The 27,250-nt window shown below is 39.4% G+C and overlaps 2 protein-coding genes across 4 annotated transcripts in view; both read left to right on the forward strand.

Moving 5' to 3' along the window:
* The window catches only part of LOC103050633 (ovostatin-like), a 74,388-nt gene extending 53,540 nt beyond the window's left edge, over positions 1 to 20,848 (forward strand). The window contains exon 36 of one of the 3 annotated variants that reach the window (XM_088137558.1): positions 20,746 to 20,848. The gene's annotated coding sequence lies outside the window, so the exon portion shown is untranslated. The other 2 variants (XM_088137557.1, XM_088137559.1) reach the window with 2 other exon arrangements.
* Positions 20,799 to 27,250, forward strand: part of LOC103051099 (ovostatin-like) — a 59,098-nt gene continuing 52,646 nt past the window's right edge. Inside the window, exons 1-4 of the mRNA XM_088137561.1 lie at positions 20,799 to 20,929; positions 22,476 to 22,632; positions 24,483 to 24,535; positions 26,012 to 26,032. Coding sequence (XP_087993687.1) covers positions 22,515 to 22,632; positions 24,483 to 24,535; positions 26,012 to 26,032 — 192 coding nt within the window. The 5' untranslated portion in view covers positions 20,799 to 20,929; positions 22,476 to 22,514. The remainder of the gene's footprint in view (positions 20,930 to 22,475; positions 22,633 to 24,482; positions 24,536 to 26,011; positions 26,033 to 27,250) is intronic.

Raw genomic sequence — 27,250 nt, forward strand, 5'->3', positions numbered from 1 at the left:
TGTTTTCACAAATGGTCATACTCCCTTCAGTGGTGGGAGGTGTGTGTGTGTGTGTGTGTGTGTGTGCGCATGCAGGGGGGGATATTTACATATATTTAAAAATTATTAAGCTTGGAAGTGATGGGAATGGACATTGGGACTGAATTTGATAGTGGACCTGAGTATGTGGAAGTTGAACCTGCATATGAAGACATGGGTGGTGGGCTGGCATATGAGAATGTGCACATCCGTGATAGAAACTGTGTTCAGTGTTCTTGTCAAGAGTGATCTATTCCTTCCCAATGACATTCTGGTCAAGAGTGATGTATCCCTTGCTTGTTTTTTGTGCAGATGACACGTCTATGCAATTTTTAAAGATAGTTATGTGCTTTGTGGCTTCCTTGTAACCCGTTGCTTGTTTTTATAGTCTTTAAGCTTTAAATATAGCTATACTATTTTAATGCTTTCATTGTATCCTTGAAGATAAGAATGGTTGTATGATTTGTGATTTCCTTGACCCTATAGAAGAGATGGGAGAGACCAGTTGTGGTCAGTCTAATAAGGGGCCATGGCTGGGGCAACTGACAGGACATACAAGATTTATATGCCTGTAATGTTATTATCCTGATAGGGTAAGGGGAAGAGAGTTGGGGTTAAGATAAGTTTAAGATGGATAATGAATAATAATTAATGTATAGCTGGAAGGATGTCCATATTTGGTTGAAGTCACCATGACGTGGTGAAACAGAGGTTTGTAAGAAGTTAACTGGTTTCTTTGTTTAAGCTGTTGTGTGGATCCTGTGAAGAAAAAGTATATAAGCTATGTAAAATCTGTAATCAGGACTCCCTCCTTTTGCTGGGAGTCTCCAATTTATTTAGAGCTCTAAAATAAAGTGGATAAAAAGTCTGATTTTCATCTTGGTGTTCTGTTCACCTCGCACCAAGTCCCAAACCTGGTAAATAGGGTCAATTGGCTGGACCCAAACAGAAGACTTGGGACAGAAGTCCTCCCCAAAATGAAAGAGACGGTTCAAAGATCATCCCCTCCTTTTCCTGGTGCAATTCTGGTTTGCGGGCAGACTGGTTGCAACAACCAAGACAGAAGGTAGAGAAGAAATTATTTTCCATATGTCTGACTTCTCTGCAGTCCAGGAGACTTTTCCCACAATGTTTTGCTACCTATTTGCTTTAGGCAAGGAACCTGAAAATTGAATCATTCCAGGCAAAGGCAGCAGGTTGGGCAGGAACTGTGCTCTTAATAAGAGAGCAGGACTCTTCATCCTGGGGTTATAGGCTTCAGCTCCCTCTGAGGACAAAAAAACTTCTCTTCACAGCCTGCGTTGTCTCTGGGCAAGGTTCTCTCCCTCTCTGGGCAGTTCAGGAGAAAAAAAATTATTGAGGTTAGCCTGAACACAATTGGCCCAAGAATAACAACTTCTAGTCTGAATAGAGGGTAGTTATAATATTCTACATAAGCAGAACAGAACTGGCAGAAAGTACTGTGTCCTGAATGGGTTTAATAAAAGCATTTTGCTTGTGAGAAGGAAGGTAAAGATTGGTGGGAAGCAGGTGCAAACAAGGTAAAACGACATTTGTTGGAACTATAACAAAGCATTTTTTGGCACTTTAGAAATTGAACAATGTAGTACTGTTCTGTTTAAGCCAGTTCTCAAACTGTGGGGAGCATAGCAGTGGTGAGTCATACTTTTTAAAAAAAATCATGTCATATAGTAAAAGAAGGGGACTTGTTTTCTGTTGCCCCAATAGGCAGGATTTAACTGATGGATTAAAAATTACAAGGGCTGAGGTTCAGGCTAGACATTACAAGGAATTTTCTGATGGTAACAGCTGCCAACCAGCAGAGGCAGATTCCCTTTACTGGAGGTCTTCGAATACCGACTGGATAACCATTTGCCCAAAATGTTTTAGCAGATGGTACAGGGGGTTGGACTTGATGACCTCTGAGGTATCTTCCAAGTCTATGATTAAGATTTCATGGATCACTATGTGATCTCTCTAGAAGTATTTCATCAGCTCAGGGAAGTACAGTTTCAGTTGTATAAATAATATCCATGTATATTGGTAAACCCAATGGTCTAGGAGCTTCCATCTGAAATATGTTTTCAGTGGTAAATGTTTGTACAGACACAACATTAAGCAAGGTTTCCTTCTGCATGTGGAAGAATTTAGCAATTCTTAAGCAATCTGATTAAGTAAGGTGACTTAAACAATACATTGAGACATTCTGTGGTTCCTCTGACCTTAGTAACTTGCCATGCAATCATAGCTAAGCTTTCTAGCTCCATCCAGAGACAAAACAGAGTTAGCAATTTATTTAAACAACAGCCTCAAAACACAGATCAAATTTGGTGCTTTGATCACACAAAGAGAGACAATGTAATAAGGAGCTTCTCTGCCACATTCCACAAGGCTGTTCCCATACTCTCAAGCAACACATTTTCCTTTAAAAAAAATCAAAAGGTTCCGCTTTATATTCAAAACAAAAACAAATCAATATGACAAATCAATTTGACTCCACAGTGCCCCATAGAGCATCTGATAGATTAGATGCTAAAGAGCCTGATGCTAAAGAGCCTGAAGAGACCAGATTCATCTTTATGCATGTTCTTTTCTCATAATATTTATTCTATCTGGTAAAAAGTACTCAACTCCATAAAGGGGCTCATGTATGGAATTGTTAAGAAGGAAGGTTGAGACACTAGTGCATCAGTGTCATTAGATTAGATCAAACTTATACCTACTTATTCCAGGCAACAGATGTGCTCACTCTGGCAAATGCTCTGAAAGTGTGGATAACCTGATACAAAACAGAGGTTACTTCATATACCTGAAGTTTCTTCAGTTGGAGCCAATGTTGTTTTGTTGCTATATAATGCTTGGCCTCAAATAATTGATTTTAGGATATTTAAATCACAACTTTCAACAAGGAATCAGATAGCATCTACTCCAGGAAGACATTCATACTTTAGTCATGGGCATTATATTAATATTAGCTTTGGCATTATTTTTCCATCAAATGTAATGTGACATGAGAAATTTCAAGGGAAGCAAGTCAGATTTTGACCACACTATTGCGATAACTGTCATGCATTACTGTTGGAATGACATAAACACAAACATGACTGAGAATATTGGAGAAACGCTGTTGTGGACACTATATTTGTCTTCTCATTAACCTGGCTGTCATGATAGGAATCTGCAATTAGGTAAGAAACGCTCTGCATAAAGTTGATGAGATCAACTTTAGGTAACAAAGTAGAGCTTGAAAGTCATCACAATATCGCTACTTTAAATCAAACTATCCATGCAGCATAACTCAGTCACAGGTGTGAGAATATCTCCTGCGAGGTCAATGTTAAACAGCCTTAATGAGAAAGCCAGTCCTTGTCATAGCCCATACTAGATCCCATAGTGGTCAACCAAGCATTTCTTACCGTGGAGCATTATAGCAAGGCTGTACATAGTACTCTAGATCCCTCATCCCATAGAACAAGATTAGGCCTGCAAGCCTAACAGATTCTTAGTGATCATAAGTAAAAGGGGGGAATTGTTAATCCCTGACCTTCAGGGCACTTCCACAGGTTACCATCCCCATTCCTCAATCCCTCCATACTATTTGGAAACCAGCTCTGTGATTATCTTCCCTGCTGGAGTCCTCAGAACACAGAAAAGAAGACGGAAGGACCGTGAGGCAACCCATGATCTCCCTCCAAGTGATTAATGGGAAGTTGCAAAACACCTCATTCTCTCAGGCCCCACTTCAATGCCACTGCAAGAAGGAATAAAAGCCCCCTCCCCTTCATTCCGTTCAAAACAGAAAGAAATTAAATTGCTGTCACATGCCCTTATTCCATGTTGCATGCATCTGTCTCGTCATCTGCAAATAATGATAATAATAATAATCCAAAACTGATGTTTGTTATTTTGCTATCAAGCCAAAAATCCTATAAAAAGTCATGACAGTGGCATGTTATTACATCATCAATTTTGCAACCAGCCATTTCTCCTGTATATTCTAAACAATGCATACAGATGCAAAATCCTCTCATCCCATCCCATTCCATGCAAAAGGGAAAGAAAATAAATTGTTATCACACTCTCCATTCTCCTGAAAGTCACGTGGAGAGACAAATAAAGCCAAGCAGCCTCAGGTTTTGCACAGAAAACAGACAAACCCTTTCATTTATTTCATCCCAGCTTCCAGGGATGAAAGGAATTGAAAAAAGTCAAAAGAATTTAGATCAATCCCATTGCTTTTTCAAGTAGAATTAGCAGGGTGAAGTGCTCACGCAAACACACATACACACACAAACTTTATTGAGAAGGAAGCTCCCTTTAAGCACCTGAAAATAGGGGAAAACTAACAAGCATTAAAGCTTCGTTATTGTAAACAGAAATACTTTTTTTCCAGTTCAGGTTGTAAGTCAGAAATAAATCAGCTCAGCTATGGAACATACACAATGTGAAGATTCAGAAGTCCAGAAGTGATCCTAGAGTGATACAAAAATCCCATGTGGGTTGCAAAAATCCAGGTGATCACTAAATGGCAATAAAGAGATGCAGATAATGCAGACTCTCGGTTGCTATCTAATGGCCATGTGGACTATTGCAGCCTAGAACTGGTAGACCCATCTTAGATATTGATTATGCATTAGCAACAATAATCATGGTAGCAGTAGATATGAATGACTAAACTCAACAAAAAAATTAGCCAAAATATCTACAATGGGGGTTATTTTTCCTCTAGGTTTACTTTTGGGCATCAACCTATTTCTCATTGGGCTCTTTTTCTTCACATCACAGCTCTGCGTCTTGATGGAGGTGTTTACATAAATAAGGTTTTGATACCTCAGAGGGAAAATTATTTATGAATTTATCTTAGCAGGATTGTCTTTAGGAACAGCAAAACTGCTACATTAGATCTGTCAGTCAATCCTGTGAGGGATTTTGTTTTTCTTTTGTCCCTCATTAGTTTCCTTTGGCTGGGAGGGGGGCAAATGATAAAAAGTACAACAAACTCTACTATGTATGCATGTTGCAATGTCACACACATGAACATAAGGAGCATGCTTGCATTGGTCATCAAAATCCCCAGATTGGACTGAGCCCTTCTTCTCCACCAAGTTGCTTATGGCTGTAATGCCCTATCAGCCAGCCAGCTAGCCATCACAGCACGCACATGCAGAATGTATTCTGGGCTTCGAGATTCAGCAGGTACTCCCTTCTCCCTAGGAATTAGTCTCCACTCTCAAATATTCACAAATAACTACACAACAACTTTTTTGGGCAGGAGGTATTGCTAGTAAGCTGTTGCTTAGATTCCAAAAGTGACATAAAAGAGAATGGAAAAATCCAGATAGGAAAAATATGCAGACTGTGAGCTTTCTTTTGGCCACTCCTTTAGATTGTATGTTAAAATATTGTGTTAAAATATGCTGCAATTGGTGCAAAATATGCACACACGCATATATTTACAAAATGCTTCTTTAGGGTTTGCCAGTGTTCCCAAGTTAGGAGATCGGTCCTAATACAAGGGGGTGGGCAAGATGGTGATGAGACTGGTAGATGTGTGTTGCAGGCTTCACCTGTATTAGATGGATTGGTATGTTTTTGAATGTTCTTGTGTGTAGCAAGGGTTTTGGGAGTGTTAGAGATAGTGAATGAATGGATTATGTGGTGAGCCGGTGAGTTTCTGCACTCACCTGTCCCTTTTCGACCCACTTTATTACTGGCAAATCCGAACGGGCTCCCAAGCTGGAACAGCTGGGCCATGAAACTCATACTCCATCTTGGGCTGTGTGCTGTGAGGGAGCAGAGCCATGCGTGCACACTGCTCCCATGGACTTACATCAGCAGTGCGAGTTTCATCAGAGTCGTTCTGGTGAATAAGGAGGCTTACCAGACCGGTGCAGATCTGTTTTTTGACTGGGCGGTCGCCACAGTGATGTCAGAAGCTGCTGTTGGAGGCCCGGACAAAGGTGCTGGTGAGAGGGGTGCTTTGTCTTCTGGGACTGTTTTGTGGATGTGTGTGGGTGTTTGTGGTTGCAGCAGAGGCGGGGACAATGCAGGAGATGGCGGCAACGTGACTCTTTCCTGGCCTTTTTCTGAGATGGACAGTGCAACGTGGGGTGGTTTGCAATCCCCAAATTCGGCCTGGGACCTGAAGAACTTCTTGAGTGTCCCTGTGGGGTGTCTAGTGAGGGGCGTCTGGTGGGAGTGGGAGAGAATAGTGGCAGAAAAAGGCTGGTGCCTGAGGACTGCCATAGACTCTCTCTCTAGAAGCCATTTTTTCATCTTCTTCATGGCTGAAGTTGAGAAAGGATAGTGTGGTGGACGTTTCAGAGCCAACTAAATCTGATATATGAATGCCACCTGGTGGATGGACTGGTAGTAAGGTTTTGGACAGTGGAGTTTTTTTCCCAGTATGAACTGAGTGCCCTCCCCGGTGAGAGTTGGGAGGGGGGAAGTGGTGGTGGGTGTGTAGTTTTTGATTGGAGGCTTCCCCTAGCTGGTTTGGTGAGAGTAGCTGAGGGGAGGCATTGATTATTGATTGTATAGGAGGAGTGGTTTTAGAGTTGCCTTGTGGCACTGAGAACTCAAGCTATAGTGCCCAGGAGACTTTGTCGGCATCTCCTGTTTTGGGAACTGGAGGGCATGGGGTGGGCATGTAGGGGCCTTGTGGGGGGATTTGGGGAGGGTGGGAATATCATAGTGGTGACAGGTATGGGAAGATATGGCAGGATGCTGGGGGCGGGCCACTCTGGGGAAGGTGGGCCCAGTGTCTTGTACTGGTCTCCCATTCCAGTCACCAGGTCTCAACCCCACTTCCTGGTCAGCAGGTCTTCAGAGGCCCTGGCTTTTGGCTGTTGCTGCTAAACGCCAGGTCAGTCTGTAATAAGGCCTCCCTCATCTGTGATTTAATCACAGATGAGAGGGCCAACCTGATATTATTACCGAGACCTGGCTGGGTCCAGGGGGAGGTGGTTCCCCTCTCAGAAATGTGCCCAGCTGGGTTTCAGGTGTGATATCAGCTGAGACTCCATGGCAGGGGTGGGGGTGTGGCAGTTGTCATCTGGGTGTCTCTTATGGCTTTCAGGAGCACTGGTCCACAAGTTACTGGATGTGAGACCCTGTTTCTGAAGTTAGGCTCTAGGGATTATTTGGGATTGTTGCTACTGTACCAACTTCCGTGCTGCATAGCAACTCCCTGCCTCAGCTCCTTAACTTAGTCTGAAGAATGGTGGTGGAGTTCCCCTGGCTTATGGTCCTGAGAGATTTCAATCTGCCTTCCCTGGGGTTAGGATCTTAGATGGCTCAGGAGTTCATGACCACCATGACAGCCATGGGCCTATTCCAGGTCATCCAGGAGCCAACCTGGGACAGTTGTTACACCCCTGATCTGGTTTTCTTGTCAAAGCAATGGCAGTGTGATCTGGAATTGCGGGAGCTCTCAGTGGTCTTTTGTTATGATCAGATCATGCTCTGGAAGCCATGAGATTCTTTGGCGCCTTCCCCTGCTGCAGGGAGGCGGGACCTATTACATCTATCCACTCCTGGTGACTGATGGACCTGGATGGATTCCAGAGGGGTTATCCCTGACAATCTGCTACATGGTCTGGCTGAGTCCTTGGCTGTGGCTTGCAATGAGAGGGTGGCCAAGACTTTGGATCATATGACCTCTCCTCTCTCATATATTGTGTTGTTCTTTGTGGTTTATGGAAGAGCTTAGGGAGAAGAAATGGGACAAAAGATGTCTAGAGTGCTGCTGGAGATCACTATGCGATGAACTTGATCAAACATGGGTGATAGCCGCTATTAAAGCCTACCTTGTGGCGGTAAGAGTGGTAAAGCATCAATACTTCTTTGCCCTTATAGCCATCCAGCACCCTTGTTTAAGGTGACATGAGCCCTCCTGGGAAAGGAGGACTCAGAGGTTCACCTGTAAGGCCCTGTGGAGGAATTTGCAGAGCATCTGTAGGACAAAATCACTATGCTTCTTTCCATTCCACAGTCTTGCCCTGCTATCTGGGAATGGTTTGATCCTGTTGGACCTGAGGAAGTGGACAGGGTCCTAATGACTATGAGCTCAGGCACCTTCTCCCTAGATCCATGCCCCCTGCAGCTAGTTAAGGCTGCCCAGGGGGGTGTCATGCGGCTGGATCATAGCAATGGTTAATTCTTCCTTGAGAGAGGGGGTTGTTCCATTGCCTCTTAAGGCCCCCCTCCTCAAGAGGCCATTGCTGGACAATTTTCATCTGGTGTCTAACCTCCCTTTTTTAGAGAAGGTTGTGAAGAAGGTGGTTGTGCAGCAGCTTCAGCGGGCCCTGGATGAAGTGGATTATCTGGACTCCTTTCAGTCAGGATTCAGGCCTGGGCATGGGATGGAGACATCATTGGTCATGCTTTTTTTTTTTAGATTTTTTTTATCCCCCCTTTATTATTTTTATAAATAACTCAAGGCAGCAAATCTAACACTTCTTCCTCCTCCTATTTTCCCCACAACAACCCTGTGAGATGAGTTGGGCTGAGAGAGAGTAAGATCTCTGGCAGGAGTGGGACAGGGGTAGTGCATCTGTCCTTACTGTTCTTGACCTCTTGGCAGCTTTTGATACCATCAACCATGGTAACCTTCTGGATCGGCTCTACAAGTGGGGAGTGGGCGGCACAGTATTGTGTTGGTTTGCTTCCTTTCTGCCAGGCCAGTACTAGTCGTTGTTTGGGAGTGAGAGGTCTTGTCCTCAACCCCTACTATGTGGGGCTCTGCAAGGCTCCATACTGCCTCTACTCCTATTTAACATCTTCGTGAAGCCATTGAGAGAGATCATTCATCGCCATGGGGTGAGGTATCATCAGTATGCTGATGATACCCAGCTATATAACTCCACCCCTGGCAAACTAAGTGATGCTGTTGGTATCCTGTCTCGGTGCCTGGAGGCTGTGAGGGTCTGGATGGGGAACAGCAGGCTTCAGCTGAACCCTGGAAAGACTTAGTGGCTCTGGGTTTTGGGGCCTTCTGGATTTAGGTTTTTAGCATTTTTGGTGCTGGATGGGAATGGCACTGCCCCAGACAGATCCTGTGCACAACCTTGAGGAGCAGGTAGCAGTCATGGCAAGGAGGGCCTTTGTACAACTTCATGTTGTGCACCAGTTGCACCCTTTCCTGGACTGTGAGGCTCTACTCACAGTTACTCATGACCTGATCACCTCTACAATGGATTATTGTAACACACTCTACATGGGGCTGCCTTTGAAGAGTATCTGGAAGCTTCAACTGGTGCAGAATGCAGCTGCGTGAACAGTTATGTGCACCTCTAGGATTGGCTGCGTTTCCTTCCAGGTGCAATTTAAGGTGCTGTTTTTGACCTTTAAAGCCCTACGTGGTATGGGGCCAGGTTATCTGCAGGACCATCTCTTCCCAGTTACATCTACCATCAGGTTATGCCAGAGGAGTATGCTGCAGGTCTCGTCTACTATGGAGTTCCATCTGGCAGGACCCAGACAGTGTGCCTTTTCTGCTGTGGCTCCTACCCTCTGGAACATAATTCTCCCTGACTGGCCCCATTCCTGCTTGCCTTCTGGAAAGGCCTCAAAATGTGGTTTTTCCATCAACCCTGGGAGTCCCATGGGGAGCTGGCAAGGTGGTTGTGTATTGTCAAGTGATGGTTGTTCTCTTGCTAGCTTGGGTTTTATGTTTATGTTTTGTTTTTCTGTTTTATTTATGTATGAATGTTTTATGGTTTTTATTGTTTTTATGTATTGTACACCACTTGTTTTGTGAGATTTATTTATTTATTTATTTGTCAAATTTATCCCCGTCCATCTCCCCCCAATGGGGGACTCTGGGCAGCTTACAACTCATTAAAACAATAAATAAAAATACAATTACATAAAACCTAAAAACTATATAATTACTATTATAACTAAATTACTAAAAAATTACTAATTACTAAATTACTAAAAAATTACTAATTACTAAAAAAGAAAGAGTCCAGGAGGCCGATGGTTCAGAGCAGCAAACGCCAGGGCTCTAGGGGGCTAGCCAACCCCACACCTGATATCTTCCCACCCCACCCCAGGCCAGATGGCACAGCCAGGTCTTCAAATCCCTCTGGAAGGCCAGGGGTGAGGGGGCTAATCTCACCTCCGGGGGCAAGATATTCCAAAGAGCAGGGGCTACAGCTGAGAAGGCCTGCCTTCTGGACCCTGCTAGTCAGAGCTCTTTTACCGAGGGGGTCCGAAGCATGCCCTCTCTGTGTGATTGGGTGCGACGGGTTGAAATCATGGGAAAGAGGCGGTCCCTCAGGTAACCTGGTCCCATGCCATGTAGGGATGGGCAGCTATATAAATTTGCTAAATAACTAAATAAATAAATAAGACCAGAAGACTTTGTTATTCTTGTAAATCTAACCCAACCAGTTTGGAATTCTTGTTATTATGTCATCAGAGGTTGTTTAAGCTAATTTCCAGTCAGATAAGGGTGACTGGAATCTTTCTTTATTTTCTCTGTTACATCTCCCTATTTATTGTATTTGTTCTATATTCTCTGCTTATTAGTAATGTTCCTGGATCTGAAGAAACTATTTTCATTATAACTCACTGTGGGGATTCTTTTGACCAGTATGATATTTTGAGATTTAAGAAAATAAGAAAACTCCTTCAGAACTGTGCAGGAAAAGGAAAGCCTCTATAGCAGATGCTTTAAGCTCCAAGAATCTCATTTGTAAAAATGTAATTATATTCCATTATAATGTGATTCATGATAATTTTAATAATGTATAAGTTAAAGAAGAGAGGGAAAAGTGCAACCATTTTTTGTAGAGCATTACTGAATACTAGAAATATTAAATCTATTTTACAGGGTGGAAAAATGCCAGAGACTTTGAAAGAGGCTAATATAATATTAATACCTAAAGAAGGACAAGACTTGACTTTAGCAAGGAACTACAGACCAATATCAATATTGAATAATGACTAAGTTGTTTACAATGATTTTAGCTGAAAGACTGAAAATAATTTTGCGAGAATTTATTCATGAAGATCAATGTGGATTTTTATCTAACAGAGAGTTGAAAGACAATGTTAGAACTGTGTTGGATATTTTGGAATATTTGGAACAACATAATGAAAAACAAGCCGCATTGATCTTTTTGGATGCAGAGAAGGCTTCTGACAATTTGAACTTGACTTTCTTGTGTAAGGTTTTAGAAGATATGAATTTTGGAGAGAATTTTATAAAACAGATAAAATCAATTTATACTTCACAGGCAGCACAAATAATTGTTAATGGAGATTTAACCAAACCATGTGAAATACAAAAAGTAAAAAAACAGAACAGATTTGCCCACTGTCTCCTCTTTTGTTTATTTTAGTTCTTGAAATATTGAATAGAGACAAGATAAGATGAGAGGATCGTGGGTATAAAGATTAAAAAAGAACCACACAAGTTAAGAGCTTTTGCAGATGACTTGGTTTTGGCCGACCTTTTAAAGGGAATTGAACATTTAATAAGTAAATTAAAAGAATTTGGGACGTTAGCAGGTTTTAAGATTAATGAACAGAAGACAAAGATGTTAACAAAAAACATGAAGATACAAGGTCAAACAGAACTGATGAATAAAACAGGTTTTAAGATTGAGAAGAAGGTAAAATACTTGGGTATAACTATGACAAATATGAATTGTACGTTATTTCAGAATAACTGTGTTAAGACATGGAATGAAGTTAAAAATGTTATGTCGAGATGGGACAAATTACAATTGTTACTGTTGAGTAGAATTTCTGTGATTAAACTGAATGTTTTACCTAGAATGTTATTCTTGTTTCAGACAATACCTGTTTTGACAACTGATGTACCATTTAAACAATGGCAGGAGGATATATCTAAATTTGTATGGCAGGGGAAAAAAAACCACAAATCAAATATAAGGTATTACAAGGTGCAAAGGAAAGAGGAGGATTGGGTCTACCAGATCTGAAATTATATTTTGCTACCTGTTTTTTTGTTTGGATGAAACAGTGGATGTTGTTAAAAAATAGAAGGCTATTGGAGTTAGAAGGACATGATCTGAGATTTGGGTGGCACTGATATTTATGGTATGACGAAGGTAAGGTTAATGTAGATTTCAAAAACCATTATGTCAAGTGAGCCATTCTTAGAGTACGGAATAAATATAAATTTAGGGTCTACCTGAAAACACCTTTGTGGCTTTCAGCACAAGAAGCATTTTATAGACAAGAAATGATAAGTAAATATAAATGGTTAACTACCATGATATACTAGAATTCTCTCAAGCGGATTGTAAAATGAAATCAAGTCCTGGAACTTTGTTTATGACATATGACAACTGCAGCGAGACTATTATATGCTCAAAAGTGGAAAGGTTCGACACTATTCACAATGGAGGAACAGTTGGTGAAGATGATGGAACTTGCAGAGATGGCTAAATTAATGTCCTTGATCAGAGAAAAGACAATATCTACATTTATGGCTGACTGGAAACCCCTTATAGACTTTTTCATGGAACAGAAAAAAATGCACTCATGACTTGTGGTTTTGATGATTAGGAAAAAAAAAACGATAATAGAAACAATTGAGCTTTTTTTGTAATCACAGAGTAGGAGATAATTTTGTAATCATACTTACATTTTCTCCAGAGAAAATTGGAAACTTCTTCTATTTCTTCTTATTCTTTCTCACTGCACTTTTGTTTTTCCTTCTTCTCTTTCTTTCTTTGTTCTATTTTGTATTAGTTGGTGTTAGTTTTTATGTTCCTTTAAAAACTTTTAATACTGTAAAATTTATTAAAAACAATACTAGAAATATTATATTGCTGCACTTTTGATTTCTCTTAGAATAATAACATGGAGTGTAGAGTATCTTTCATAAATGACAAACAAATTAAGGAGGGAGTGTGTGTATGCAAGGACACACACATGTACACTATGCATGCACACCAAGAACACTGAGGGAGACGATCAAAGCAATTCAGAATTGGAGTGGGGTGAGAAACATTTACTGATTCCTTTTTTTTTTTTTTGCTTTATTAAACATATTGATTGATTGATTGGATTTTTAAGGCTGCCCAACTCCTAAAAGACTATTATGGCTGTAGTTTTTTTTTTCTCCCCCCACTTTTTTTGGGGGTACTTTTAAAAAGTCTATCCTCACATGCCTGTACTCCAAATATGCTGCTAGTGACCTTACAAGGACATTCTGAGATTTTTCTCCTGCTATAACAGATCACATTTAAAAAAAAAGTAAAAAACAAAACAGATTTGCCTTTTAAGTTCTCTTTTTTCCTGAAAGCTTTCAAGCAATTTCCCTCCTGTTTTTCCAAAAAATATGACCTCATAAATTTAATGCTTTTTAATTTAATTTAATTTAAATTTAACATTAGGGTTCAGGAAACCATTTTGGCCCAGTCAAATTCAACTGGACATCATAGATCAATATAACTTTTAAATAGTCCCAGGAATCAAAGGGCTTCCCTAGGCCTTTTGCCCTCCAGATATGTTGCAGTATGATTCCCAGAATCCTTGTAGATGAACACGTCAGGCAACATGAGGATGGTCTAGAATAGAAGATTGAATAGAATAAGGGTCCCAAAACAACATCTCCAATTCATCCTAAAACTAAAATATACTTTATATGGTTTTAAAAACATTATAAAGTACAGTACAATAAACTTGCAAATACAGTGCAAGTTCTATACAGATATTTGACTAAAGCTCAAATATCCTAACTCCTAACAGCAAAAAATGATTGGCCATATGGATGAATTACATATTAATTATTTTTTGGCTGAAAGAAACCCAAATGTGACATATGCAATTGCAAAATATTGCTTTTTAGCATCTAGGTATGGGCTATACTAACATACATGCTTATCAAAATTCTGTCACATGTAATTTCTTTTATGGTTCTAATATAAAAATAAAGCATATTCTTATTCTAATACCAAAATCCACCATTGGCCACAGCATATTTATTGTTTGCATACATCATATCTGAACATAATAAGATGGTCTCCATGAAATGCCAGCATGCTGCAAAGTGAAATGCTACAGACTGAGGCTCTGTAGTTATCTGCCATTTTAACTGGAAGCATTTCTTCTGCTTCAAGAGAGGGGCTCTGTATGCTCACAGTCAGCACTGGAGCAAGTGAGCTTAGCTTTCATTGCTATACTATTTTGATGAGAAAAATGCTTCCAGTTTCAATCCTGCTAGCTGAGGAATAGCTTCCGAACTGCCCAGCTTCTCATCCTGCAATCTGGACAGGAGGAATGTTGTTCCTCACATTTTTCCCTTCTGTATTTTTAATAGTGAAATGCTAGGCAAAAGGTATGATAAAGCTATACAAAAACCTATGATAAGTGCAAGAAAAGGATTAGCATAGAAGCAAGCATACTGTCCTCTGCAAACTTAGTTTCTTCGTTACTCATCTCTAGCTTAGGAATATTTAATTAGAAAGAAATGAATTACATTTTGGACCATGTGATTCAACAAAAGAATTTATTCCCATTTTGAAGGAACAGATCCCACAGGACCTGTGGGATTGTCCTTTCTTTATATGTTATTTCTAGTGGTGTGGGGGGACTGCTCTCAATGGAAAGTGTGTTTTGTTTCAAACTCAAAATGCTGCATTTCAGCAGCACTGGCAACCCATTTTGAGCAGATGGTGGCTTGGCAGGACCAAAGCCTAAATTGTCTGTTCCCTGTTTTGGCAGAAACAAAACTCAAAACAGTTTTGGATGTTTTGGCAAAGATATACCAAAAATATACCATATCTACCATAGATATACATAGGTATCTTTGCTACCATCACTGGGATTTTTGCAACCCAGATTTGTAGCCTTGGCATAAGCCTAAACTTAGAGCAATCATTTGCCCAGGGGAAGTAGAGGTATTCTCACTAAAAAAGAAAGGGAGGGGGCTCTGTGTTTTTGGTACAAGGCACAAGCCTTTCAGACAATTACTACCTCTAAACAGGAAGTAATATTTATTTTTAATTTATTTTTTAAATTTATTATTATTATTAATTTGTATTAACTTCACCCCGGATATTGAGGGAGCATGTTGAAATGTTTTATATAATCTTTTTCTTCTAAATTTCTATTGTCTATCCCTAAATCTAACTTTGTAGACATGGATAGGTTCCCTCCTCCGCCCCAAAATTTAAAGGGTCACATATAGAGTTAGCTGTTGCTGGCATCCATATATTCTAACTGATATAGTGAACATTAGAGAAAACAGGCAGGCAAGCAAGGAATTGTTCCTGCCCAGGAAAGAAGGCCCACCCTGGGAGACACAAGAAATCTCACCCTGTAATTTACAAATTTAAATTACATTTACATCATGAATTCTCAGGTGCAGGCAGAACAAGAGTTATCCTGAGTCATGTACGCACCCTTGCTCAGCATAACAGGTCTTCTTTTTACACATGAACTATGGGAAGCCAGCAGAGAAGGTCACAAATAGCGACTGCCTGACTGCGGGGCACTGCAACCGTCATAAGTACAAGCTGAGTACAGAAACAAAAGGACACAAAACAATGCAGGGCACAAAGTGAACAATAATGCCGAAGTAAACACAATTTTAAAAGCCAATAATCAGCTTTGTTTTCAAATGCAAATGGGAAGAGATTATGTACAGAAGTCTCAGTGGAAAACCTGGATGAGAGAGAAAGTAAATGAAAAAGATGTGCTGTGTAATGTTTTGAGCTGGAATGATTGTGAGAATGGAGAAGATTACTAGGGAAAACAATTCTTGGGCACAGGAGAAAATAGGCAAAGGACAAAAGGGAAGTGGGCACAAACATTTTAGAATAATTTTCCATTGCATTCCATTGCATCATTGTGAGAATGATGGGAATAGAGACCACGTCAGTATTTCTCTGTGTAATTCTTGCTTAGACTCAAACACCTTAATTTTGACCTGAAGGCTTCTAGTATCAATATACAAATATCAATGTTTTGGATCTCCATTCAAAACCTCCAAAAGATTATCTCACCTATCTTTGGCTGTTTTAACCATTTGCCACACCAATAAGGAGAATGTAGCAACAACAGAACATAACAGTACTTTTAAAGCAACATACTCCAACCATTCCATGTACATTTTTCCTTGCAGACCCCTTAGCATCTTGGTTATTCTTTTCTGGAAGTGCTCCAATTTGTCAATGTCTTTCCTAAACTGTGGCAAATGGAAAAAGTAATTATTCTCAATATTGCGGCCACAGATTAAAAAGGTCCTTGTACCCAAATGTTTGATACATTTTCTATTTTTTACAGAAAAAAAATCACAGTTGAAATGTGCTTGTAGGCAGATTTTCTGTCTTTATAGAAGGGTCTAATCCAGTGCTTCCCAAACGTTTTCCTTAACCCTAACTTCAAATGGTCGTTGAACAAATGGTCATAACTTGAGGACTACCTGTATTATAAAAACAATATCACTGAATGATCTTTATGTCATTTCAACAAATTACCATTGGTAAGTTCATAGTTTTTCATCTTAATAGAAATACTTTGGGAGATTTTTGAATATATTTTAGTACACGTGGCAATTTTTAAGTCAATTTAAATGTCCCTTTTGTGATTGGGTAATGGGTTCATGTGTCATTACCCAAAGAAAAAGCCACTCTTACCCAATTTTGGGTAATTTACCCAGGGTTTGGGAAGCACTGGTGTAATCCATCTTTCTTCATTTGCATATCCCAGCAGTTCAGCAGCTTAGCAGTGTATTCTGTCTTCTGCTCTTTCCAGAGAGTAAACAGCTTTGTAATAAACTTACCCTCCTTGCTATCATAGATATATTTCTCCTGAACAAAATAGAGAGATCTGTAAGGCTTTGGTTACAGGATTCTTCATCACACTGACAACTATGCAGACTGTCATGGGGAATTCCTGTGCAACACCCAAAGAGAAAATGTATAGAAAGAACGACTTTGTGCAGAGAATGATGCCAATCAGTAAGGATCTACATTTTAGCTGGGCTGCTGACCAAGTAAAAAATGTGAGTTGCCCACAATCCCTATTTATCAAGCCCCTTCCATGCCTGGAACAGGGAAGGCAATAGTGTAGGGAATCTATTTGAAGCTTCAGAGTATAATTGCTGTTTTTGACAGGGCTGACACTTTGTGTCATCTCTCCATCTTCTCCACTTAGCTTTCTTCTGTCTTCTGGGAGGCCTGATGGTATTGTTGTCCCTCCATAAGCATTTTCTGTGTCTGATTCAAGAATTCCCCATTTCCCTGGGAGATGTACAGTTTTGCCTCTAAGCCTTTCACTTTTCTTCAAGGATGGCAATTAGCTTGCACTTGTAACATGTATAGTTGTCTTCAGAGAGGAAAACAAACATGGTACATATTCCCTTCATCTCTGACGAAGAACAAAACAAAAAGCAATTCCTTCCCTACCAAACTTTTGTTGGCTCTCTTTGTTTGCTCACTCAGGACAGGCAGTTCTGTTTTGAAATTTCATAGTGAATCAACTAGGTTCAGATACATGCAGTACTATTCTATCATATCACCACCTGTGTTCATTACTATAATATCTAAAAGGGACTAAGTAATGACTCTATTGTGCTTTCCTTCTATATCTTTTAAGGGTCTGGTCCCTGCATAGCTTTGTTGCTTTGATCCAACAGGGCAAATCTCACATTCTTTCAAAATAACTTCTTAGTTCAACAAACACAAGAAAGCTAAAAGAAAGCTCTTCTCATTTATTGAATCTTTGGGTCAGTTTTGAAATAAATAACTACATGATACAGGAAATACTTTAAGTAATGGGATAGCCCTTAGAAGATGAGACTGCAAAATATATATACAAATTTTAAAAAAAGAATGGGGAATTTTATCTCTTGCAACAGAAACCATTACAGAGAACATTTCATCATGAAGAACAAATGATAGACAATAATGGGAATATAGAGTGAAACTTGAGACAGGAAATAGAAGGAACACCTGTTCACATAAAATTGATTTTATGGGCTACAATTTTTGTTAAAAGCAGTTGGGGGAAGGGTCAACAAAATTATCTTGTCATAAAACCACAGACTTGACATAAAACCTGCTGTACAGGTATTTATATACAGTACTGTATTGTAAAAACAGATGCACCACTAATATAAGATAGTTATGGGCCAAATTTAATTTAATACATATTTGCTACTCCAAAACTGGAGGAACAGTAACCTTGCCTTTCTTCATTTATGTTCAAGGGTTTCATCACAATAATGTTTATAAAATATTCGTCCTGCACCCCTTTTAAGACAGAAGTAGCCGGGATGAGGAAACAGGAGCATAGCAGCTGCCAAATTATCCAGCAAAGAGCTCACAAACAAAACCACAAAAAAACTGATCAAGCACAAAATATTTATGGATTCAGGGAACCAGATTTGTTACTGAATATTTATACTATGCTCCTGACTTCAAAGTTCAGTGTACATTGTTTTAACTTTCATATGCTAAATGTCCATGAAAAACATCCCATTGGTCAATGAAAATCCTATACTGATATGATTTTCCTCCTTCTATCTAACTTTAGCTTGCCAAATAAAAAAGAACACTGACTAAAATTCATAAAAAATTCAAGATATATTTTTTGGCTGTCAGAACACCTTAAAAGACAAGATTTAAGAGAGTTTTGACAAGCTGGAACAATGGGCAAGACAAATTGCAGTAGAAGTAAATGTGAAGTACTCATTTGAGTAGAAAAAAAATGAAGAATACAGGATGGAGGAGACCATATTGGGCAGCAGCGCATGTGAAAAGGATTTGGGTGTCTTTTGGCAGCTCCAAGTGCTCATACAGAAGCAGCTGCTATAGTAATAGATTCCTACCTGGAGCAGAGGATTGGACTAGGTGATCTCCAATGTCTTTTCTAAGTCCTATATTCTAGGAAAGATATATAGATGTTTTTCAAATACTAATATTTTGCACTAAGCAAAAATAATTAAGATGGTACCAGATTATTTTTAACTTAGGTATTCAGCTGAGAACATGCATTCACTGAAGCCAAATTGCTGGAAAATATTTAAGCAACCATAAGTTTTTGTTCTCCTTCACCTGACTGTCCTCAACTACCTTTGCCTAATTGGCATCATCAGCAGTTACCAAGAGGGTTTGGCTTACAAGCATTCAGTATAACTCTCAGGAACTGCGCAAGCTACCAATTAAAGGCTATTAGAAAGTATGCTTAAAATGTAGAATTGTGATGAATAGCTAATAGGTTAAAATGTTAGTTAAGACAAGAACCATGATTTGTATACCCGCTTGCTGGTTCCTGCCATAAAAGTCAGAGGGAGGGAGAATAATAAAACAAGAAGTGCCAGGTGCAACCGTTATCTTGGCTAGAGGCGCCAGCAAGGTCGAACGGCTGTGAGACCCGGGAAGAGGCGCGAAGAATTCAAGCGGGAAAAGTAGAATAGAGGGGGGTTAAAAAGAGAGCTCTGGCCGGGGAGGGTCAGTCTCAGCAATTTTTCTATGGATGCTGTATGCTGCTTCTTAATAAAGAAATCTTTGCTGGAAACAAATAGAATCCAGAGGATTTACTGGTCTTGGGAATTGAGCGTGCAGACTCTGACAATAACATGCTGCTGCCAAAATCAAAGAAGAACAAAGGTAAATGATGCTGAAAATAAGAACATTAAAAACATGGACACAATTCTTGATATTTATAAAAAATGAACCTAAAACATAACCCATAAAATTTATCTATATATTTTAAAATCAACCATCCATTGAAAATTTCATACACTTATAAATTCCTTTAGAACTGGAGAGGATGGATAGCATTCTCAAACTAAACTAGTTTGACTGGTTTTTTTCTGAAATGCTTTTTCTTTCTTGCAATCGTTTCTGCACAAGTCACAGCCAGACATGGTTGGGTAGCAGACATTTCTTTCTTTTTTGATAGGTTCAAAGATTTATCAGGGGACAAAACTGAGGATGGGCTTGTTCTTTGCTAGGATTATAAAGGTCTTAGCTTGCAAAAATAGTTAGGCAAGGAAAGGCAGCCTGTTCTACTGACGAAGGCAAGTCCAAGGTGTATAAGGATAACAAGGAAGCAGACATCCAGACTGGGAAGACTCCTCTAGCTTTGTGCCTACTCACACCATTCTGGGCTATGATGTGGCTGCAAAGTTTTCTTGGCATACTTCTCTTTCATTTTAGCAGAGTTGCAGCAGATGGGGAGAAAGAGCAGTAAGATACAATCCATTTTAATTATGCTTGTTTGTTTATGATTAGCCTGCCCTTGAACAGTTGATGCTGCTCCAATGTCTATTGTAAGCATTGGAAATTAGACTGTTAGCTTAGACTCAGACTGTTATTTCAAGTGAGATGTACAGAGAGTTGTTCTAACTTTAATAATTGGTTACAGTTACAGTGATTTTATCTCAACTAGAATGCTGTGACATTATCGAAATGTCAGGTAGTAATAGACAGCTTATTTACATTTACCTGACTATGTCAAACTGCACCTGCCCAAGCTCCTTTCATTGCACAGTTCTTAAAGGTACATAGAAATAATTGTACTAGATTGGGATAAGGGAAAAAAAGGAAGCTAATACTTTTGGTCTGTGGATAAATAATAAACTTCAACCTGGATATTTCTCTTTGTGTTAGCGCACACAATCCAGGTTTTTCATGAATATAAAAGCAAACCTGAAAATGAAGTGTTTCTCATAAGAAGATTATAAGCCTTTTAAACACAGACTAACATGGTTCTTTTTCTGGGATTTCATAGGCAGTACCTCCTAGTCGTTCCTTCTGTCTTGCATGGTGATGCCCCAATTACTGCATGTATACATCTTTTCAACTTCAATGAGTCCGTAAATCTGAATGCTGTTCTGGAATACGGAGGACAGAACACCAGTATTTTGACAGAACATGGGATAGGACAGAACTTCTTCAAATGCCACAGCTTCCTCGTAAGTCTTTACTTCTCTAAAGAGAATTAAGCAGAGAAGAGAAGCAGAAAGAAGGGGAAATGAAATTATAGCACCTCAGAGGAGGAGGAGGAGCAAGAAAGGAGAGATAATTTAGCAAGAAGAGAAAATCTGGTGAAGAAATGATAATAACTTTAAGTCCTAGCATTTAAGGTGCTTCATATATTTTTGTTCAATAATCCTTAGAAGTGTGAAAGCACTTTCTTGTTATCCACCCTATATTGCATCTGTAGAGCGGAATCTGAGAGAAAGGAGACTTGTCAGAGGCTCTGTCAGTGAATTCCTGCAACAAGAATTTTCCAACTGATAGCTGTACTTCTTCACTGTCTTAGCTCATCACTCATAATTTTAGCTACTGCACTACAAAATGCCTCACTAGCCATAATAGTGCAAGAACACGAGGATCAAGGGAATATTTTATTCCAGAGAAGAAATTCCAGTAAGAATGCTGTAATTCCCATTTGTATAGGTGGGAATTGACATACGTTGAATGCAAACTAGATGTAATACCAGGTCTCCACAACATACGGCTGGTAGGCCACATGTGGCCCACCAAACAGCCTTGTGCAGACTTTATTTTTTAAAAAGTCAATAACTTTGCTGCCGCCCTGAAAGAGCCAAGTGCCTCCAACACCTTCCAGGTCTCACCAACACTGCCAGCTCCAAGTGCTATCATTCCACCAGCCACCAAACAGCCAAGTATTCCTTTGCAGCCTGTGATGATTTTTAATTTATCATTTCCATTCTGTAAGATGTGCAGGCCTGTGTGCACTGGGTGTTCAAAAGAGTGAAAGAAATACAAAATACATAGGCAGTGGACTGGGGACAGCAGAACTATGGGCCTATGGTAGAAAGTCTGAAAGGGTTTGTTTTAAGCTATCTATTTTGCTTGATGATGCTTAGAAGTCATAGAATTTGCACATTTACCATGGAAATATCAGCAATGCAAGGGTTGGCTCAAGAAAAGCAAGAAACAATGAAGAAAACAAAACTACTTCTGAAAAAGAGGGTAACAGTGTGTTGCATCTTTCAGCACTACACCTCCATGAAAGCTGCCTTTGAATGTTTCAGAGTACAAGTCTGATCTAAGACATTTTGGCCCTTGGGATCTAATATCCAAATGGCATCCCCTGTTCATATTGACTCAGCCCACCAAAATGGGTTCTATTTAGAAAGAGAATTCTACAAGAATGGAATTTATATTAACTTGTTTTAATTTACATTCAGATTTACATTCAGAAGCTAAAAGTAGTATTTATAGCACTCCCTCCTCTTTTCTCAATAACAACAACCCTGTGAGGTAGGTTGGGCTGGCCCAAAATCACTCAAGATGTCTCCATGCCAGAGGACGGACTTGTTTTGATCTCCCAATGCCCGACTTAACTTTTATCTTAACTTTTATTGTAATTCTTGTTCAATTCAGTGAGGCTAGTGCCGGATTATGGGTGGCAAAAGATGTCTAGTAACTACAATAAAAATACTGAAGTAATGAAGCATGCCTCATCATTGGTTGGTTTTCTCCCACCAGATCTCTTCTGCTAGCTCCAACCCTCTGGCGTTCATCCTCATGTCTATCAAAGGAGCTTATAACAATGTGTTGGTGAGGAGAGCCGTTGCTATACAAAACAGAGGCAGTATTGTCTTTATCCAGACAGACAAATCCATCTACAAGTCTGGACAGAAGGGTGAGTAAGGGTCATTTCTGTACAAAGAGCCTCAGAAACTTTTATTTATTCTCATCCATTTTCAGAATATTCTAATATTGTAACTAAAGAAACAGGGCAAGAACTGGATACGCAGCAGTGGTCCAGGCCTGGAAACCTAGACCTTTTTGTAAAGAGATTTCTGGAGGAAATTTCTGGAGAACTCTGGAAAGGGAAAAGATAGAGGAAAGAGGCTCTAGAGCCAGGGGTCCTGGGTTTATATTTGCTCTCAAGAATGGAAATGGAACTGCTTTTGCTTTCTAAACGTCTCTCTTACTATATGGCAGTCACCCAGATTCCTCAGATCCAGCTTTGTAATTTAACCATATAGATCTGACCTAAGCTTAAGTGCACTTGGTACTTGTTAGAATTTCTGAATGGCAACTACACGGTTTTAAGCATGAGCATTAGATATTACAGCTCCCTACCACCAAACGTTCTGATAGCTAAAGTTTATATGTAATGTTATATGTTATAGAAACCATTAAAGGAATCCCTTTAATGTGATGCAGCAAAAATCCACCTTTTTTGTGCATGTAAGAATAAATATAGGTCAGCATGCCCAGAGGTTCCCTTAAAGGCAGACTCACAGAATCATTTCTGCATACAAGTACTGACCCTGATGAAGTGATAGGTGAATTGCTTTAAAATCATAGAATGTCAATATATGTGTTGGAAGAACTTTATAGCCCATTTGGTCTGATCTCCTGCTCAAGGCAGGAATTCACTAACTCAACAGGTTAATCCAGCCATTTGAAAATCTCCAGCGAGGGAGGCAACCACCACTGATCTAGGCAAAACATCAAGAAATTCTTCATAATAGTTAGCCTCAACCTTCTTTAATTTCAACCCATTGCTCCTTGTCATGCTCTCAGTTTCCACAGAGAACAAGAATGCCCTCCCTTGCTTCTCTCTCTTATTCTTCTCTTTGTGTGCCCAACTTCTTTTTCTTCTTCTAAATGTGCCCAGCTCGTTTAGCTGGTCCTCACAGGGTTTGGTTTTATCATCCTATGAATGTGGAGAAACAAGAAATCCATCCATGTTCTGTTTTGGTAAAGACGAGGAATGATCAGTAGCGTGCAGAGTTCAGTCCTTCTTTCTATGCACCTGTTTTTGGTCTTGTGGAATTCAGGCAGGGTCAGATATGAGTGTACACGAGGAAGACTGTGTTGCTTCTCTAAATTTGCAGTCTCCTTTTGGGCCTTGTGGATCTTGTTATAGTCCTCCCTATACCATTCATGCTAGACAGAGTCTAAACAAAAGTGTCAAATTTGAATGGGTAAGGTGACCAAACACATACTCAAAAACAACCTGTTTTAATAGGGGAAGGCACACATAAGAGCAACCTTAACCTTGAAAAAATGTTTCTCTTAATTGAATCCCAATATGAAATGCTTCCCTGACTCATAAAAATCCCTTGGCAAGCTGTCCAGATTTATTCGAAGATCCTGTACCTAAGCCACAGACAGATGTTATACAAATAAAAAGTATCCTATATCAATACCAGTGGTCTGAATATCTTGACAAAGTATCAAAGATGAATAGGAGCTGTCTATTGGACATGGAAAGAAGAAGATAGAAAAAAGTATTAAAAGGGCTGATCATGATTTGATCATAAAAGGAAGTGGCCAGGTAACTCACAAACATTTCAAAATTCAGTGTATCCTGCAAACCATTATTGGTGCAAGTGGTCAGCATATGTGAATGTGAACGCAGATCCATCCATTAGATCTTACTCTAATGTTAGAATGATAAAAGCTGAAGAGAGCTTGTTGCTTGGTAGGAAAAAAAATTACTGCATTTCCTCCAAATAATTCTCTTTTCTCTTTCAGTGCTCTTTCGAGTTGTGGCTTTGGATACACACTTCAAACCAGTTCCTGAGATTGTAAGTATGTGCCAAGGAGGAAAAAAATGCTAAAAAAGAGACATCCTTATTTACTGGTAATTTTTAGCATTCATTTAATCAGCTCTAACTTTCTGAGAGAGAGAGAGAGAGACAGACAGACAGAGGGATGTACTGTAGGTATATACAGTACATACAGCTGTTGACCAAGAAGGCAAAACAAGAACCCCCAAATGTGCTAATAATGAGTTCTTGGGGTATGGCAGCATTTTCTGCTTTGGAGATAAAAGCTAAATTACAGCGTATTCACACTAGACTCTGAAGATACTCCCGTCCTGAGCTCATGCTGCTTGACTAAAAGCCATCTTAAGAAAATCTTGTCCAGACTGAGACAGCTGGCAACAGTTTGCGTGGCATTTAGCTGGAACAGCTGGTGTCCACCTCCTCCCATGTGACACTTCCTCTGCGGCCCTGCTCTCCAACTTTTCCATTAAGGAAAGCAATTGCCGATCACTTCCCCTCCAGTGGACATCTTTTTTTCCAGACACCTTCAAGTATAACAAAGGAATGTATCAGGCAAAACAGATAGAAACACTCAAGGCAATGTAATGGGGAAACTGCTTTCAAACCCCACCAGGAATACTCTCAGAGGTCACATTTGTGATGAAAGAGGGTGAATACAGAAAGGCAATGTCTGCTTCTGTGCTCCAGAAATGGTTGCCAACCCATTCTGACAATGGGGTAACGGCCCTGCGGATAAGCTCTAAATATCTCTGCTGAATCAAATCTGATCAAATCACACTGTCTGAGTGAAAACTGAATTGGTTGTATTTATGCATGCCTCAGAGTATAATTTTCCAAGAAATGAAATAAACTTTATTCTTACTAGAAAGGCAGTGACTAAACTAAAATTGTGGCAGAGAGAATAAAGCATCCGGGCACAAATGAGGCAATGAAAGAATTTTAGCTTCAGTTTTAGAAGTATAATAGACTTAGTAGCTGCTTTAACAGAAATAATATTTATCTTCTGGGAATCTATAAAGATTTGAATTTTTAAACTCTGGGTTACAGGAATTATGTAATTACATCATTAATACATTTGGCCATTTATGAGACAGCATAATTTTATTGATTATGATAATTGCCTGGAGAAAAGTATATTTTTAATGTTTTTCTTCAGTGCCACTCAGTCATATTAAATCTTGCATTTTACTGCAGTATTTTGGTAGCAAAAATGCTAACAGGAAGCTGGCTTCTAATTTTGCTTATTGCCAGGAAAGTAATCTCACTTTTTTCTACCATAATTGTAACCTGAGTTGTATTTTGTTTTATAGTTATATATATATATATATATATTACAAAAAAAAAAGCCAGCATGTGCAGCTTTCATAGAGAATTGGGATGGGAAAAGTTTCCTTGAAGATTTGACCATTAGAAATTCTGATGCTCAAGTCTTAGAAGTTGTCAGTGTCAAAAGCATACATCCTAATAAACTTTGATGTCTCATTCATCTTTCAGTATCCATTAATTACCATCCAGGTAAGAGACTGTTTCTTTCTTTTTATCTATACTGTATTGTGCTTACTGAGGCGAAGCCACTGACGTTGACTGACTTGGGACCAAATCAAGAAACAAATAGGTTCAACATCAAATAAGTCACTTAAACTTTGCAGGATCAAAATAAAAAGTTAATAAGTATGTGAACAAAGGAAATGTGCAAAGAGAGGAGGTTTAACTCTTCCTTACCCCACCATGGCTCTTAATGAAAAGCACCCCTTCTCTATGCTTTCCTTAGCTAAAAGCTATCCTCTCTGGTGCCTCTGAGAATTGTGGTGTAAGTGTTGTCAAACTCAAATAGAAACAGGGCCACTAAACTGAAAATAAGGATCCCTGCTGGCTGCATATTGGCTTAGAAAACCACACATTTATATATTTATTTATTAATACATCAACACCTTAAAATCAGATAGGAACTGAATATAACTAATACATAAAAAAGAAACAAATTATTATGAATTTCACTATTTGCTTTCAATATTTGTGTGTGTGTGCTTGTATATGCATGTGTATACACACACACATATATTTGTGTGTATATATAAATATATAGAGCCAGGTTAGTGTACTGTAGTGGTTAAGGTATCAGTCTAGAAACGGAGACCAGGAGCTCTAGTTCTGCCTTAGGCACAAAGCCAGCTGGGTGACCTTGGGCCAGTCACTCCCTCTCAGCCCTGGAAAGAAGAAGGCAATGGCAAATCACTTCTGAAAACCTTGCCAAGAAAACTGCAGGGACTTGTCCAGGCAATCACCAGGAGTCAAAAACTGACTCAAAGGTTAAAATATTTATGTATTTTTTAGTTAAAATATAGAAACTAGAATACAGTAGTATGACCCATACACTCTTGAAAGTTATGCCTTCAAGTCATTTTGGACACCTGACAATTGCCCCCTGCATTATTCTTGGCAGCATTTTTCAGAAGTGACTTGGCAATTGTTTCTTCCTGGGCATGAGAGTGACTGGCCCCAGCTGGCTTTCTGCCCAAGGCAGGACTAGAACTCACCATCTCCTGGTTTCTAATCTAACCTTAACTACTACGCTAAGCTGGTTCCACATATACAGGTTTACAGATTACAGAATAATATAAACTCACTAGTCACTGATAACTGCAATCAATATTTTGTAAGCATTTAAAATTATTTCCTTGGAATTTGATATTGTAAAAGAATATTTTACAAAAATATTTTAAAAAGAATTTA

The sequence above is a fragment of the Python bivittatus genome, unplaced genomic scaffold, assembly GCF_059951505.1.
Source record: "Python bivittatus isolate LINGU-HERP-01145 unplaced genomic scaffold, Pbiv_v1 ctg000220_np1212, whole genome shotgun sequence".
Classification (NCBI taxonomy): domain Eukaryota; kingdom Metazoa; phylum Chordata; class Lepidosauria; order Squamata; family Pythonidae; genus Python; species Python bivittatus.